This window comes from Nestor notabilis, unplaced genomic scaffold, assembly GCF_000696875.1.
Source record: "Nestor notabilis isolate BGI_N333 unplaced genomic scaffold, ASM69687v1 scaffold6266, whole genome shotgun sequence".
NCBI classification, from domain to species: Eukaryota; Metazoa; Chordata; class Aves; order Psittaciformes; family Psittacidae; genus Nestor; species Nestor notabilis.
The window spans coordinates 81,776-98,592 of record NW_009932264.1 but is presented as its reverse complement, the minus strand read 5'-3'; the positions used below and the strand labels follow the sequence as shown (position 1 = coordinate 98,592).

The 16,817-nt window shown below is 44.2% G+C and overlaps 2 protein-coding genes across 2 annotated transcripts in view; one reads left to right on the top strand and one right to left on the bottom strand.

The window, feature by feature from the left end:
- Positions 1-1,796: 1,796 nt before the first annotated feature.
- On the top strand, positions 1,797-7,473 carry CACNG1 (calcium channel, voltage-dependent, gamma subunit 1). Its single transcript, XM_010016303.1, has 4 exons — positions 1,797-1,860; positions 3,997-4,113; positions 6,234-6,371; positions 7,118-7,473. The coding sequence occupies exons 1-4, from the start codon at positions 1,797-1,799 to the stop codon at positions 7,342-7,344; spliced, it is 546 nt and encodes a 181-aa protein (XP_010014605.1). The 3' UTR covers positions 7,345-7,473.
- A 7,288-nt stretch (positions 7,474-14,761) lies between these two features.
- Positions 14,762-16,817, bottom strand: part of HELZ (helicase with zinc finger) — a 67,668-nt gene continuing 65,612 nt past the window's right edge. The window contains exon 30 of the mRNA XM_010016302.1: positions 14,762-16,089. Within this exon, the coding sequence (XP_010014604.1) occupies positions 15,758-16,089 (332 nt within the window). The 3' untranslated portion in view covers positions 14,762-15,757. The remainder of the gene's footprint in view (positions 16,090-16,817) is intronic.

Below are 16,817 nucleotides of genomic sequence, written 5' to 3'. Positions count from 1 at the left end.
ATAATATAAAATATATATAAATATATCCCCATTTCACTCAGGCAGGGAACACAACAAGGGGATGGGGCGGAGTGCAGCCACGGATCCGGGCTGCTAAACGATGCTGCGTCCCCACTGCTCGTGTTAGAATGATTTCACACTTCTGGGAAGAGATGTCAGCAGGGAAACACCAGGGTTGTGAAACCTGCAGCAACCAAGAAAATGTGAATGAACGAACATGCAGTAAAAGAGCAGATGTGGGCACTGGTTTTCCTGCAAATCATGAGGCATAATCAGACATTACTGCCAGGACTGCAAAAGAAACATAAGAATTTATCACTACATTAATAACCACTCACCAGTCGCTCCCCGAGGAGGAAATGGATGGCACAATTAATGTTATTTATTAGGGTTTGAGCTCAGCAGAGTGCAAAATGGGGAGGGTGCCCTGGCTCGCAGACCACAAAGCAGGGCTGTGATTTAGGCAGGGCTTTAAAGTTTTACAGCACGCTTCTGAGGACGTTGGCAAACTGGAAAGGGCTCAGCATCCTGCTGCAGAGATAGAGATGCTGTTAAAACAAGGCAAACGCAGATTAATACTGAGACATTTTTAACTGTGGCCAGTGGGCATCAGGGCAGTTTACTACTGGCTGTAAACTGAGTTCACCGTGACTGTCAGTAACTCCGGTATAGCTGCCATCCTGCAGAGTGGGCTCTGGTGCACCTGATGATCTACAGCCTGTGTGTGCTGCTGGCATGTTAAATAGGTCCTTGTAAATATGGGAACCTCAGTTCAGGCTATCGGAGAGGAAAAGAGCTTGACCAAATGGGTTATCAGTAGGGCTGTCCCATTCCCTGTATGCACACGAGAGATTCACTCTGCAAGACTGGTATGAATTTAAAGTATTTGGTGATACCATCTCCATAAGCCAGTGTGTATCAAAGGCCTTCCCCTGGCTTGTTGGCCAGGTCAGAGCATGAGGTCTGGCCCTTTCCACCACTCAGCCCTCACCTTAACACCTCCTCTAGTCCCAGGAGCAGGTCCTGTCTCCCAAACTTGCCACGAGTAAAAACGTCCCGTTAAAATCCATGTTTTTGTAACCATCCAGCCTGCCACAAATCCCATCTCACGTTCAGGAGCGAGGTGGCTCCAGCCCCTTCCCACCCTGTCACTGCAGTGCTCGTGGGTCACAGCAGCCTCGTGAAACGCTGCATGGCTCCAACATCTCGTGGCCTTTCTGCCCTCTCTTCCCCCATGAGGTCTCCATCTTGCAGACCCCCATGGTTCAACCACAGACTGTTCCCATCAGCACACTGAGGTGACCTCATGGCAGAGATATTGCAGTTAGGGGTGGAGAGAAACAAAGATTGCCATACAGTTTTCATCCATTATGGAACCCATTTTAAATCCTGCCCATTATGTAAACGTGGTGTGACACAAATGGGCTTTTCTCTTATTCATGGTGGCACCGGGGAGGCATTGAAGTGCCTCAGTTCTCTTGAATAACAGGGAGCCTTGTTGAAACAGGTATTCCCAGCTCAGCAGAGCACTGAAGCCTCTTTAAACAACATATCATTTCACCCAAAACAGTCTAATTGTATTTTCCCACAATAAATGTCATTTAGATAAAACCACCTCCCCTGGAGCTAACCCCCTTCTGTGATAACCCTGTTTATTGTACCTTGGCAGAGCTTTCCTATAAGCCACAAGACACAGAGGCAGCTCCTTTTCCTTCATCTCTGGAAGAAGGGTTTGTGTGTTCCCTCTCTGATGAGCCTTCACAGACTGGAGAGGGGACTGGTTTGGTTCACCGGCAATGGACACAAAGCTGTGCTGTGTCCTCAGTCACACCACGTCCGGACGGCTTCACCCTCGGCTTTGTACAGTCAACACACCTGGGGACTCCTTTGAGTTCAGGCTTTACAGAGAGTTAATCAAAAGACAAGCCAAATAATACCAAAATAAAGCATCCCTGTTTCATCCCATTCCTCCCCCTTTAGCACAGGAGCCAAAGGATCCCCAAACTGGGATCACCAGTCATGATGCTCAGCCTCAACCACCACTCAGTCACTGGCAGAGGCACACAACCTCCCTCTGGGCTCAGAATTTGCAATTTCAGTGATAGAGGCCTGAATTCAACTATGTTTCCTCCAGTTGTTTGCAAGGATAATAAAGAACAGGTCAGAAGATGCCAGAGCTAAACATTAACCCAGTCTCCAGCAAGGAGAAACTCCACATTAAATAAAAATCAGCTTATACAATTAAGTAGATAAGAGCATCTCAAAGGAATCTTCCACTTACTGGCCCAAAAATGCTGCTTTGCAATTGCCTGTTTCTTGGGAGAGAGAAAATAAATCTCCTTGAATCAATAACTCCAACACCTGCCATTTACACGATAAAAAAAGAGCACAAGACCCAACAGGTAACATACAGTGTGCTGGTATCTTCTTGCCACTAGAAATTAAAGCTGTAAATAGCCACCAAAATGCACTATATGCCCCCAGGCAAAACGTAGCACGCCCTGCATAGTTCTGCACCCAAGATTTCCCCCCCAGCCTGCACTGGAGCAGCCTGACCCAGCCTGGATGCTGGAGAGGACCCCAAAGCATCTCCTGGAAACTGGTGCTAACTTCAATGGACAGAGATGCTGGTGTTAAGAACACAGCCCCTTGCTGCAGGCAGTGCCTGGATTTCATGCAGTCTTGGCACAGTTTCCTGGTCTGCAGGAGCCCAACCTGGGGTGCAGGAGGGATGCTGGGGCCAGCGCTGTGTCCTCTCCATCCCCGCTCAGCAGAATAGAGCAATCAGAGCTGGCACCGCTCAGCGCGATTGCACCTTCCAGCCAAACTCCTGGCGAGCAACTGTTCTCCCAGCTCCACACCCCTCCACTTAAATGAGTTATAAATAGTGAGAGCACCCTCCACCCTAACCCTGCTGCTGCCAGAGCTTCCAGTCAGCAGGTCCTCACCAGACCCTTCTCCATCCTGCTGAGACACTGAGGCTGTATCTACTGACAGCAGTGACACCCCTTCACTGCTGACTCTCGCTAGGCTGAGGATGAAGCAATGCTGGGGACACTGAGACCCAGCTACCAACTTCCCTCCTCGAGTATCCCTCTGCCCTACAATCTCAATCCCTGTACACTCAATATCCACTCTATAATACCCCACGTACCCGGCAGCACACTCACATTAAGTCTAGATAGAGGAACTTCATAAAGTTCCCACTGTCTAACTCAGGTATCTTGTAAAATTAATAGACTGCTCCGATGGGAGTGGACTTTCATAAAGCCAGGTTGTGTGAGAGCATCTTTGCCCTTGTCTTTTGGCTTTGATCAGCCTTCCCTGGACAACTGGTCGTGGCTTCAGATAGCTTTTACCTTTATTTTTCTGACAGCCATAAAAAAAGCCCTTAGTGTCCCTATTGCAGTAAAACACCACGTGCATTGTAGCATCCTCATCTATGGGATCCCCACAGTGTGGTGACACCCCTGGACTGCTCCCCCCTCCAGACACTGCCACACAGCGGTCTGTGAGATGGAGTAGGGAAGAGCCAGGAGGGAGAAGGGGATGAGGACATTCCATCCTCCTTTTTTGGAGACCAAGCTCACCACAGGAGTGGCGACACTCCCATGGCAATGTCACTATGGAGTGGGTCTGCAGTGGCAAGGGGAGGAGAGCTGAGATGCCAGCTCAGCTCTGGGCACGGCAGGTCTCATCACCAGGAAACACAGCTACACAGAGAGGCAGAAATGTGTGATGAGAAAAGGCAGAATGAGGAAAATTGTCTGTAATTCACATTTCAATAGATGAGCAATCAGTGTGCAAAGCCCTCAAAAGGCATCAGAAGGGGCTCCAGCCTTGTCCATGCTGGAGCTGGTGGCCACTCATCTGCTCCTGAATACAACAGATTCAACTCCAGTTTCTGGGTATCACTAAGGGTAAGAAACCTTAAAAACACTGCACGTTTGATACACCAGCAAAAAGCAAATTCAGTTTGACTACATTTAATCCAAGGTTTCCCAAGTACACAAAATTACATTTCCCTTTCTCTTTCAGAACACAACTGCTCCTACTTCAAGCACTTCACTCCAGGACAGAGCTCAGAGATATTTGAAGTAACCACCCAGAAAGGTAAGAATGATCCTGAAAAATATTCCCCTAACATTGTATGAGCAACCTCATAACGTTGTATGAGGTGCACACAAGGTCTAAGGTAAAGGGGTCCCCAACATGAGGGTTCAATCCTAGCCCCACTAAAAGCAGTAGAGGAACTCCTATCAGATTCCATCAGCTGGGAAAAATGTGGAGAATGCTTTGAAAAAGGTCAAATGCCAACTTCATGGGAAGAGCTTTTATGTATGATCACACCCATAAGTGTGATTTTACTGAAAGCTGTCCCACAAATATATAACACTGTCAATACACAGGAAAACTGCAAAAAGTCTTTTCAGCATAAAGATGATGTTAGAACATTGACATTATCCACGATACCCTGAGCCTTTGCCATCGAAGGAAGAAAACATTAATGAAATCTAAATGAATAAATCATACCCCAAACAGCATCTTGACCCTGAAAAGAAGTACAGAGACTCTGTGAAGACCTGCAGGAATTTTATGCTTCGTATTGATTTTATATGGAAGCCACGTAAAACCAGAGCAATCAACGGAAGGAAGGAACAGAAATCCTACAAACCCACACAGGGTCAGTGTTTTCAGAGCATGGATTTGGAAAACTTGGGTAAATTTCACATTTCTAATAAGTCCCTGATAAAGCCAGTACTTTGAGCACTCGCCTAACATGAGTCTCTCTCTTTCTTGTGCTCTCAATAAGGGCAAATTCCTCTCTAATTTGCCACACAACACGTTTTACTGTGGAGTACACGAGCAGATGATTGCATGACACTTATTAAACAATCTGCTTTTCTTGCAGTGAAAATTACAATGGTGGAAACGGCTGCAGACAGGTTTCCTAAATGTGCAGTTTCCTAAGACAGGAAAGAATTTTAAGTGGCTGGAAGAGCATATATGGGAGCTACCTGCTTTTGCTCATTTATATACTACCAAATGCAGCCATCTGATCTAAAAACACACCCAATGCCATCTTGGTCATGTCAGAAAAAGAATCAGGAAGAACTTCTTTTCTTTGAAGCAAAAGAAAAAGCTTAAGCCCAGCAAAAGATTTCACATGGAAACAAATTGTTTCGGGCATTTCCAGCACACGGGACAGACAAACGTGAAGGAAATGATAATAAAACAGTGGTATGAAAAGCAGTGAGAACAAAGAGTGATCTGCTGTTCCCCTCCACAGAAAAAGCTACATTTTGATGAGAGGTAATTAGTAACAGGCAAAACCTTCATGATTTTGCCTGGGAGATCTATATTTTAATGGCTTGAAAGGCAAATATCACCAGGCACTGTGATGCTCACTCATGGCTGCATGTGTTAAATATTAAACTAATCTGAAAACGAATGCAAGATGTAAATGAAGGCCTGAATTATTCAATTAGCAATTCTCCCCCTCCATTCAGGCACTGAAGTCAGCTGGGGGAAGCGTCCAGCACACAGCTGGCTTAGCAAAAACCAGGATGCTTTATGGAGGGTTTAATCCTATGCTCCGAAGAAGCTGGGTTTCCACAGAGCTGGAAATTGTTGGCTTAAAGGAGAAATAAAGGTAAACTAAAGAGGTGCCATGCAAACACGTCACCTCTGGCCTCCTTGCCTGCTTTGCCTGCTCAGGTTTTGAGCCCCATGGAGGACACAGCTGCCCTTCTGCATCGTACAACATCAGCACCATTTGCAGGGGCCTTGTCAGGGCTCTGGGGTACAGGCATGGAATAAAAATAGCATAAGGCTGCCTATTTACTCTGAGAACAGAGTGTGGGGTGATGGAAGAAGTAAGAGCATGGAGTCCAGAAAGGCTTCAACCATAACATCTATGCAGCAGAGCTAAAACAACTCCAGCCAAGAGCATCTTCAGACCAATTCTGGTGCCACCTGCTCTTTCAGTAAGTGTTCAGAAAGTGTTTCCCCCTCCTGCTCTGTTTCTGTACCCTTCACATGCAGCACATACATGGCCAATACTTGTGCCTGCTTTTATCTGAGGGAAAAACTGAGTTCACAAGAGTCACCTCACTATGGCAGCAGAAGTACATGTATTTCCGAAGTGACCTACTGCAGCCACCGCAGCTGGTGGGAGCATGCTCAGAATCTGCATCCGTTTGCATTGTTTGGTGTTTGTTTTGCTTTGGCAGAGTACAGCATTTCAGCTGCAGCCATTGCCATCTTCAGCGTTGGCTTTGCCATCATCGGCACAATCTGCGTCCTTTTATCCTTCAGGAAGAAGAGGGACTATCTGCTGAAGCCAGCATCCATGTTCTACACCTTTGCAGGTAGGAGGATCAGTGCTCACACACTTGCACTCAGTTCATAGGACAACATAGAGACATTAGATCCTGGGAGGATGGAGACATTTCTAAAACACCCTGAAAGTGGCATTTTCTTCCCAGCCACAGTCAGACTACAAGTCCCTGTGTGATGCTCCAGCTGAAGAGCTCTGAAAGCATTCTGCTCAACAAGCATTACCCAGCAGCTTGTCTGTTCCAACTACCTTTAAAAGGGGTATTTCTAGGATATTCAGTGCCAGCCCCAGTCTAAATGGGGTATGTACACTATTCTACCTCATTTATTAAGACTCAAGCCAAAGAAACAGTGTATTCAGGCCCAAAATACACAGTTGTCTCCCAAAACCACGAAGGCTGCAGGTTTACATGAGCTAGTAACACCCTGACGTGCCACAATGAGTGAAAGACAGAGGTGCAAACTGTCACCTCAGGAAAAATCTTACTCAACCTTTGGAAAAGCTCCTTAGAGAAGGCAGTTATTCCTCCACCACTGATTTTCCTATCCAATCCTGCCTAAAAGATCACACTCAACAAGTCACCGGTTGACTTGGATGGCCTGGATGATAGCAGAGCTCTAAGCAGTTGACAGCATTGGTTCCTTCAAACAGTGAAGTCAGTGACTCACCTGCGAGTCTCACTGCAGCTCCTGCAGGCAAAAAGGCAGATGAGGTGATTAATTAAGGATGCAGAATTGAAAGCTGGTTAATCAGCCCGGTGCTCCTATCTTCCTTCAGGTCTCTGCATCATCATCTCCGTTGAAGTCATGAGACAGTCCGTGAAGAGGATGATCGACAGCGAGGAGACAGTCTGGATTGAGTACAGTTACTCCTGGTCCTTCGCCTGTGCCTGTGCCTCCTTCGTCCTGCTTTTCATCTGTGGCATTGCCCTCCTCCTGATTGCGCTGCCTCGGTTCCCCCAGAATCCGTGGGAGACCTGCATGGATGCGGAACCGGAGCACTGATGCTCCCAGCACCCATGGGAAAATCCAGAAAGTGGTGTGAAAAGATTTGTATTTTTTAACATATTCGGGCCTCACTCTCCGATGTGGGCTCCAGTAACCAAGTCATTACCGAACCAAGTCGTGTTCAATGCAATTGTTGCTTTGTTTTCTTTCTTTTTCCCCCCTTTTTTCAAAGAAAGCAGAAAGGGGATTCAGCACAAGGTGGTGGTGGGTGCATGGCACCGCTCTGTGACAATCTGGGGATCCCTGTCCTGATGCGGTAGGAAGAAAATCTGTGTGTGAGACAGCTCGTGCCACAGAGAAGACAGCTTTCTTAGGGAAATGATGTTTGGTGTAGCTGGGTGTACTCCTCTTCCTCCCCAAGAAGGGCGAGCTCACCACTCTGGAATAACTTGGAGATCCTTACGCTGTTCTATTAAACAGTTAAAATATGGGATTAAAAAACCCCAAACCAAACCAAAAACTTTGCCTATTGGGGTAAAAATTTCTCCCACAAGCTTACACCCTGCAGTTCCATTCTTTTGAATTAAGTACTAAACCCCTGCAAGATACGTTTTTTGTTCTGCTTCAACTTTGACAGCAAAGCCAGGAAGTATAGAACATTAAGAGTGATATTTTCCTTCAATAAAAAGCATAGTCTTCCAGTAGCATGATTTTCTGGAAAAATGACTGATGGATGAATCACTCGGCCCATCAAATTCTGCTAGGTCCAGAGTGACAGTGTAATTCGGGATGGTATTTACTGCACGGAGCCCTCATTTGCTCTCTGTGAATGGGCTTTTTAAGACTACCATGCTTTGCTCACTGCATACATATATAAAACTACATTCAAAGTACCTACCAAGAAAGAAAGACTTAGTCTGAAGCACCCAGGAGATTCAGCCCTGAAAACACTACAGAAGTGCATGGCTGTTTATGCATGCCTGAAGAAATGCACCCCCGAGGCGCTGCTGCTGGGATGCTGCAGGGCTGGTTGTGCTGCAGAGCCCCTGTGGTGCTGTGCCATGGCTGCCTGCAGCACTGGGGGTCCCCAAACCCCATGTGCTCACCCAGCCCCTTGCACCATCGCAGTCGCCCAGCACTTGGAGGAAAAAGTGTATGTTTCACATATAGTTTTTCCACACAATAGTTTAAAAAGCAGAAGAAAGGGGAACTGAAGCATCCTTCCCTCCATGTTCACCTGTCCTCAGTTCTGAAGAAAAACAGAACTTGGAACAGAAAAACTCTGATCAATTTGAAGAGATCTGAAATCGTGACATGTTCAAACATTTCAAGAAGCTACCCAGCAATTCTGTGCTGGTACAAGGGGCTGCCCATGGCCCTGCCATCAGCCAGACCCTGTCCAGGCACAGTGAGCCCAAGCGACTCCCCACCAGACTCAGGCACACCTCAATTTTCCCACCCGTAGAGTGGCAGCAAGAACAGAAGCCTTTTGTGCAGTTGCATTAATAGTTTTCGAGCTCTTTGAAGTTGAAAAGCATTACAAATAACACATATATTATAAAGTTTGGGGATAAATCATTCACTGGTGCTCAGATCTGAGTGTGAGCTGGGGACCTCTGCCTGTCTCTCATCATGAGAGACAAGTGCAAGTCTTCAAGTTGTCACTGTGAAATGCTAAATGGTTTGGAAATCTTATTTTTGGGTACAGAGCTGACATTCTTCATTTGCATTTTCATTGTTGAGGAAAACAAAGGTTAGTTTCTAGGGAGATCCTTTACATGTGACAACAGAAAGGAAAGGAGTTGGTGTGACCCCTGCGGCAGCTGAACCCAGGCTGGGATCTATCCAAACATACACAACGCAGATTGATCTAAGCAAAACATTCCCAGCTCAGTCACCATCATCAAAATGAGCCCACCTTGGACATGCAATGGGTTGAGATAAGTGAGGTTTGGGGCCATGGGCCGAAGTTTATCACCCATGCAGACCAGTGGCATGTTCTGTGCCCCCAGGAAGCCCTTCATCCACACCTTTTCTGAAGCTCCATCCCTCTCTTGCAACACTTCTTCTGGGATGAAGTAGTTTCTAGGTGGCTTCTTATCCTGATGGGCCAACTTGTTGTTCATGATACTCAAGAGCAAGACATACGTATTTCAGATAAACACATCCCAGAAGGTCTCACCCGTCTCATGCACACTCCTATTTGTGTCAGCGCTGAACTGCCTCATCCAAGCGCCAGTGCAGGCAAAGGAAAGATTCCCACTGAGTGCTGTGGTTTGGCCTGGATCCAGAGATTTTACAGCCTCTCTGGGATCACTCTACCCACAAGCCAGAGAAAACACACAGCTTGTAGCAGTGAGACCCTACACCCACAGACAGCAACTCAGGCAGCAGAGCTTTGTGCCTCCTAAAGCTCTTAAACCCACTGAGCTTTATCCTGTGCTTTAAGTTAAGGCTTTTTGATCACTCACTACTTCGTATGGTGCCTGCAAGACTGAGAAGCATGTGGATGACTTCATTTTCTTTTTCCAGATATTAAGAAATGCTGACAAGGGACCCGTCTATTAAATTGGTCATTGGTCTTCACAGTGGGAAAGGCACTGCTCCTGCAGCAGGTTTGTTCTGCCACACCGAAATCTCTCTGCCAGGGAGAGAATAAAGTGTTTTGAGAGAGTTAATAAAAGTAATTGGCCTTCATAAAGGAAAGAGAAGAATACAACGTTGAGGGGGGAGCTGTAACCAGTTCCAGTTTTCATTCCCTCAGCTGAGCAAATGGCAAAGAATAGCCACCAAAACTTTGGGAAAGTAGCATGAAAATGGGCAAGAAACATCCTCACTAGTAGGGAATCAGTGGAACAGGGATGGGAACCTAGATGCTACACAACCAACAGGATCACACACGTGTTTGGGACACAAAGAACCAAGTGGCAAACATGCATCAGAGAGAGGAAGAGGCAAATAAAGTCACAGAACAAGTAACTACCACCAGACACTATGAAATCCTGAGCATTGAACCTACCCGTACCACAGACAACTTCGGTCATGGCTCCCACGGATATGCCATTTGCCATTCCATAAATAATATCCTTGTCCCACAGCAGGATGCCCCAGGGCATCACATGCAACACAGTACTAGGAGATTTCTCTTGCTGGTATCTGCCCATCACACCGCAAAGCCCAAGTGTTAAATCCCAGAGCAAGAGAAGACATGGAGTTTTGTGTATGTAAGAGCAGGATTTGCTGTTAGGCACAAGGCGTGAAGAGAATCTGCTTCCCTTATTTTTAAATGCTGTGTGGTGTGAATTTAATGTGCAGAAAAGGTGCCAGACTAACAACTCTGAAGAACAGAACTGCCTGTTTAGCATGCAGCTAGCTGAGCTCTCAGCATAGCGTCCATCTGCAGCGCCTGTATCCACAATAGCCACGCATCCCCAGCCAGGCGCAGGACAAGGAGCTTACCCCGAGCTCACAGGTCAGTGGGTTTAGAGCACACAAGGGGGCACAGATGGGTGCGTGCAGGGAGGGCTTCATTCAGAAATCTTAGTACAAACCCTGCTTTCCCCTCTGCCCATCCCTGACAAGGACCAGCAGATCCATTGCAAATCCATTCATCGTTTCTTATACAGTCCAAAGACTCTCTTGATTGGTGAGGCGCTGGCACAGGGTGCCCAGAGAAGCTGTGGCTGCCCCGTCCCTGTGCATGGCCAGGTTGGACACAGGGGTTTGGAGCAACCTGCTCTAGTGGAAGGTGTCCCTGCCCATGGCAGAGGGGTAGACCTAGATGAGCTTTCAGGTCCCTTCCAACACAAACCATTCCATGATTCTGTATGTGCGATGCTCAGGTGTTTGACCACCCTGGCATGTAGTTTACAAAGGAATGCTTACTTACTTATTTACTTCTTTTTTTTCTCTGGTCCTTTTCCACTCTGCCACTCCTCTGCGGCCATCACCTCTTTTTTCTCCTTACTTTGACAGTTGTGGAAGTGATTTCCAGCCAGTCCCAAAGATCTGAGAATTTCCACCCTCTTCCCCTGTAATGAGATCACTGGCCCCACTGCACAGGGGCACTTTCTCTCCTGGGCTTGACAGCTCTTGATACCTGTTAAAAGAGGTCATCGATGTCAAGAGATGGCTGTTTGCAGCGCTGTGTCCTGCCAGCCCCAAGGAGGGCCCTGGAGATTAACACCAAGCTCTTGGGCTCCATCCAGCATGTGACAGTCAGACACGCATACCAGGAACCTGACCCATGTGCAGAAACTGTTTATAGAATGAACCTCAGTTTAAACTTCATTTAAAATAAGCTTCCACTTTCCATAGCGGAACAGTGCCCCTTTGAATTACTTTTGTATTATAATTATTTGTATTACTTCTGTAACTTACATACTGGAGTGTTAGGCTGCTCTGTACCATAAACCACACACACACGACAATGGTACCTGGTTTAAATGCATCCATTTAAATTATTTCCCTTTTCTATTATTACCAAAGGGCAAGAAAAGAGCTTCACGGCTTTGTTTTGACTGCAGTAGAGGATGAGCTTGTTCTTGCTTTGTCATACTTGATGGATGTTCTGGCTCCAGTGGAGCTATTGAACATAAATTCAAGCCGTACCGACATCACACATGCACACTCTGCAGCTAGACAGACAGTGAGCAGCTTCCTTGCTTTCTGCAAGGAAATGCAGAGATTTCTGGCCTATTTCATTTTAACAGCAGGAGCAGCACAAGTGTGTTTTGGTAGGGCTGCGCCCCAGAGTTTGGGTTCAGCTTTATGCCCACCATCACTGGTATCACTGGGAGCACACCACAAGTGATGGCTTGTGCTGGTCATGAACATATCTGCCCTTCAGGAGCAAGCAAGTCCTGTGGAAAACGGACTGCCACCATCTAACTAGCCTGGGATAATTCAGATCACAGAGCAACTTCTGTCATTTATCAGAAGCATCTATTAATCTTTAATGAGATAAAAACGTTTCAACATATCTTAACTAAAGCTAAAGTTACCAACCCCTTCCCCTCACCAAACTGACATTTCCATTGCATTTGCTGCAGATCTTTTTGCTTTTCTTGAATGGAAGAGCTAATAAAGAATTGAATGATTGAATCCTTGCTCCTGACAAAGCTAACAAAAAGATACTGGAGCAAGTATTGCTATACCAACACAAATAGCCCATATTTCATGTCAAGGAATATGATGTGCAAATTTTTATAGGCACCATAAATCATGCCCACCCGTCTTGACAAGTTAATTGTCTGCAGTGTTTCGAGGAAAACCAGAAAGTTAAAAAACTAACAAAACAAATGAAATGAGTTGAACAATGATATGGGCAGAGCATGAAGCATCCTGGGCTGATTGCCCTGGAAACGTGTAGATTCTGATATGCTTGATTTCACTCCAAAAGAAAAGTCAGAGTGGGCAGGCACAGTGTTCTCAGTGCTACTTATAGTAGAGATACCACATATACAGCAAAAGAATTGCTTATAGAGCATGATCTCTGCAAAAAAAAAAAAGCACCAAAACAGCTGAATTTGACAAATCTGGAAACAAAACGCTAATTAATCAAAGTGGGGAATAGTACTCGCAGGGTTTGTAAAGCCAAGGGCAGCACTGACATTCTGCTCACAGTCAGTAATGCCATCACCTACAGAATTAAGCAGAACAGCACAAACTATACTTGAGGACATCTTCCAGGAGAAAGTATGTCTGAAGATCTCTGCCATCCCATCCTCAGCTTCCTGGCTGAGAGCACTTAGGAAAATACAGAACCAAAACCAGCAGGGATTTTCATAAAGTTTTAGAACTGAAACCCTAAGTCAGAGGGAAAATGCTCCTTCATCCAGAGTATTTCCAGTGCAGATAAAAATGCCAGTGTAAAACACGAATAAAACGTGGTGAGATGCAACAATCTCCCCCTTAACTAATTGACAGATAGCAGTAAATTAACAAGTGATGTTTATTAGTTTTAATATTCAAATATGGTGAACAGAATCAAAAGACTGCTCCATATAAATGAGTGATTTTGAAACCCCTGAAATTACAATGCCGACTCGGCGAAGTGAAGTGCATTTGAACCCTACCTCTCCTCTGTCATAGTCTCGCACATCTCATCAAGAACTCTTCACAGACTACAACGCTCAGGCACACAGATTCTTCTCTCAGAGCAGTGCCAGTCACTCCGTTGAGGAGAACTGGCACCGTTCCGCTGAAATAAAAAGACTGAGGCTAACTTAGACTGAGCACACACCCGGCCCTTGCAAACGAATTTCCCATGGACCTATTTCTGCAGCCATCAGCTTGGCAAAAACCCACTGAATAGTAGTTTTGCTTGATTCAAGGCTGCAGAATTTGGCCTCTCCTCATTTTTGGGTCCTCTTGATTTGATGCCATATGCTGAAGTGCTAAGCATAACTTGGCAAGGGGCTTTCCCCTCCCCCAGCATCTTTCGTTTGGTATAGACATATAGGAAATAAATTAAGGAGTTACGCGTGCTCTTCTTTTTACAGCAAAAAGTTTTTCAGATAAGTTTCTGCATCATAAACCAGCAAAGATTTATAATAAAAAATTTATATGCAAACCTCTGCAGTGTACTGAGTTTAAATCAACCCCATTACATAAAGACCCTCACCTTAAAACATGAAGTCAAATGCAAAAGAAATAATAACCCTGATTGTAACCAGAGCAAAAATCTGATTGAATACAGCAGCAGCCACTGCTCATTAGTCAGGTGTCCCATGGACAGCTGTAGAAATCTGAAATCACCCCCACACAGCTCTACAACTTTAATTCTTGTATGTCATTAAGTGGAGGAATACTGCGACTACACCCAGCTCAGTCCCTGTAATGCATTTCCCAGATTTAAAGTTACTTCAAGTGTCAAAGGAGGACTACGGATCTGGAGAAACTACACCCCTCCCTCGCTAGCTCCCCAGCTGCTAAAGTATGAACAGTGTGCAAGACCTGAAATCTTCAGCGACAAATTTCATCTTCCGAGTTTTCATTCACACTTATCTCTTTAATTTTTAAATATCCCATAATCATAATTTTCTTCTTTGCAGTTTGTTCTCCTAAGGGGCCAGGTTCGTGGAGAACTTGGCAGAATTCATATAGATAAATAACCTGGGAACCGTTCTCATCCCCCAAAGGTTTCGATTAATTTGGATACAGCTTTGACAAACATTAAATCTCTTCTTTAATGATGTTCCTCAAACAAAACAGTTAGCAAAATATCTGAATTTCCTTGTATAATGTCACATTTTAATGTAAACATCAAATAATGTACCAAAAGTTTTACCGGAGAGAGAAAAAAAAATAAGAAAGAAAAAAAAGAATTCAAGCGGCACAATTCTTTATACCACTGGAGAGGGGGGAGAAGCCAGATTACAAACATTTACACATGCATAGTGGAAAAAAAAATAAACAAACCAACAAAAAAAAAAGTAGTTTTACTAAAGTCACGCATTTTTTTTTCTTTTTAAAATAGTTATTAAATCTACTAAGCACCAACATACCTAAAAATTTATTTTCAGCTTCATGATTCATTTAAAAAACCTATCAAATTAACTTTTCAAACAAGCTTCTATTACCAGCTTGTCCAAAAATAAAATGTAGAGTTTCTTTGTTGTTTTTTTTAATTATTTTTTTTGTTAGGGTTTTTTGTGGGTTTTTTTTTTTTTTTGCTTTTTTGTATTTTTTTTTTATTTTTTGAAGTATATCAATACTTTTTTATCTGAATGTTTCCAAACAATGGCAAAGGAGTCTGCAAAGAATGCCTTTACTTTACCCTACGGTGGATGGAAAATACAATACCACATCATACAGAATCTAAAACTAGAAAAGTCTGAGAATGCAGCATCCCTTCACAAAAAAGCTGATAAAACTGAAAGGATTTAGAAGATGCTGCACCTTTATTAAAAAAAAAAAAAAATTAAATGAATTTAAGCAGAAATAACATACATTTTTACATTAACTGGCCATTTCTGGTACAGAAACCCAGCATAGTATGCTAATGTTATTGAATAAATGTAAATGCTACTTACAATATTCTTAAATACAATTTAGACAAACTTTTTTTTTTTTTTTTGTTTTTTTTCCTTTTTTTTTTTCCTTTTTTTTTTTTTCCTTTTCTTTTTTTGTTGGACAGGTAATAACCTCTCAGCTGCTAGTTTAATGCAACAGATCAGTAACGTTACACAACTTAAAAAATAACAGGTGTGTCTTTTCCTACAGAAAAGCTTCCCAAAAAAACCCCAACCCACATCCAAAAAATGCAAAATAATGGAATATAATTAAAAAAAAAAAACAAAAAACCAACCCCCAAAATTAGTTGCAAGTCTAGCAGCAAAGCAATTAAGTGAGGATATAGTTACTAATATAAACAAAGGGAGTATTTGCAACTACAGGTGAAGCCCCAACTATCTTAGATCTACTGACACAAATAAAAATTAAATTCTCTCTAAAAAAAATAATCTGGTTATTTAAAATAGGAGTAAAAGCCATTGCTACCTGATGAACTACCTAGGCTAAGTTCCTGAAACAAAGACAAAGGGTCGCTATTCTTTTTTGTCTGCTCAGGAGGAGGTTTGGGCTTTGGCGGAGCCCGCAGAGCACTTGCGTAGGACATGACAGGCTTGCTCCCACCAGCGTTCTGCTGGCTGTTGCTGTTCGACTCGACGATCTGCTTGTTGGGCATGAGAGGTGGAAACTGGCCGAGATGTTGTAGCACGCTGTAGTTGAAGGAGTTGGATAGTTGTATGTTCTCGGCCTTCAGGTGTTCCTCTGGGGGCTTGACCGTCTTCGGTGGAGCTGTGAAAGGAGTAAACCACAGTTTGTCTAAATGAACAGCTCAGACTTAGGAAATCACAGACTCAGCTCAGTTGGGAAAGACCTTTAAGATCATCAAGTCCAACCTTTACCCCATGACTGCCAAACCCACCGCTAAACCATGTCACTAAGGGCCTCATCTACATGATTTTTGAACACTTCAAAGGATGGTGATTCCACCACTTCCCTGGGAACCCTGTTCCAATACCTGAACACCCTTCCAGTGAAAAAATTTCTCCTAATATCCAGCATAAATAAGTAATAACCCCAGAGTACCGAGGGATACTGAAAACACCAATTTTCTGTGTTTAGTCACTCTAGGTCCTAGGAAATGTCTTCTTATTTTACTATCTAGCTTCATTCCCAACTATTGGACCTTGTATTATCCTTGTCAGCAATGCCAAGAAGACTGACGTTATCCAAGATATTGTCCAGGTGTGTGTACCCACAGAGCTCATATCACTGAACCTGCAATTCTGCACAGATTTAGCAGATGTACTGAAGGTAAGCTGCTTCAAAATGGGATATATTCTAACTTAAACACTTTATCCACTGAGACAGCACAATGAGCATTTCATTCTTCTCGCTTTAGAGCTTAATAGGCTAAAATTAAACTTTACAGCACCATATATAATTCATTCTCATACAGCAATTCCAACTCCTGAATGCCATCCAAATAATTATTGACATTTTAGTCTGAATGCATTCCT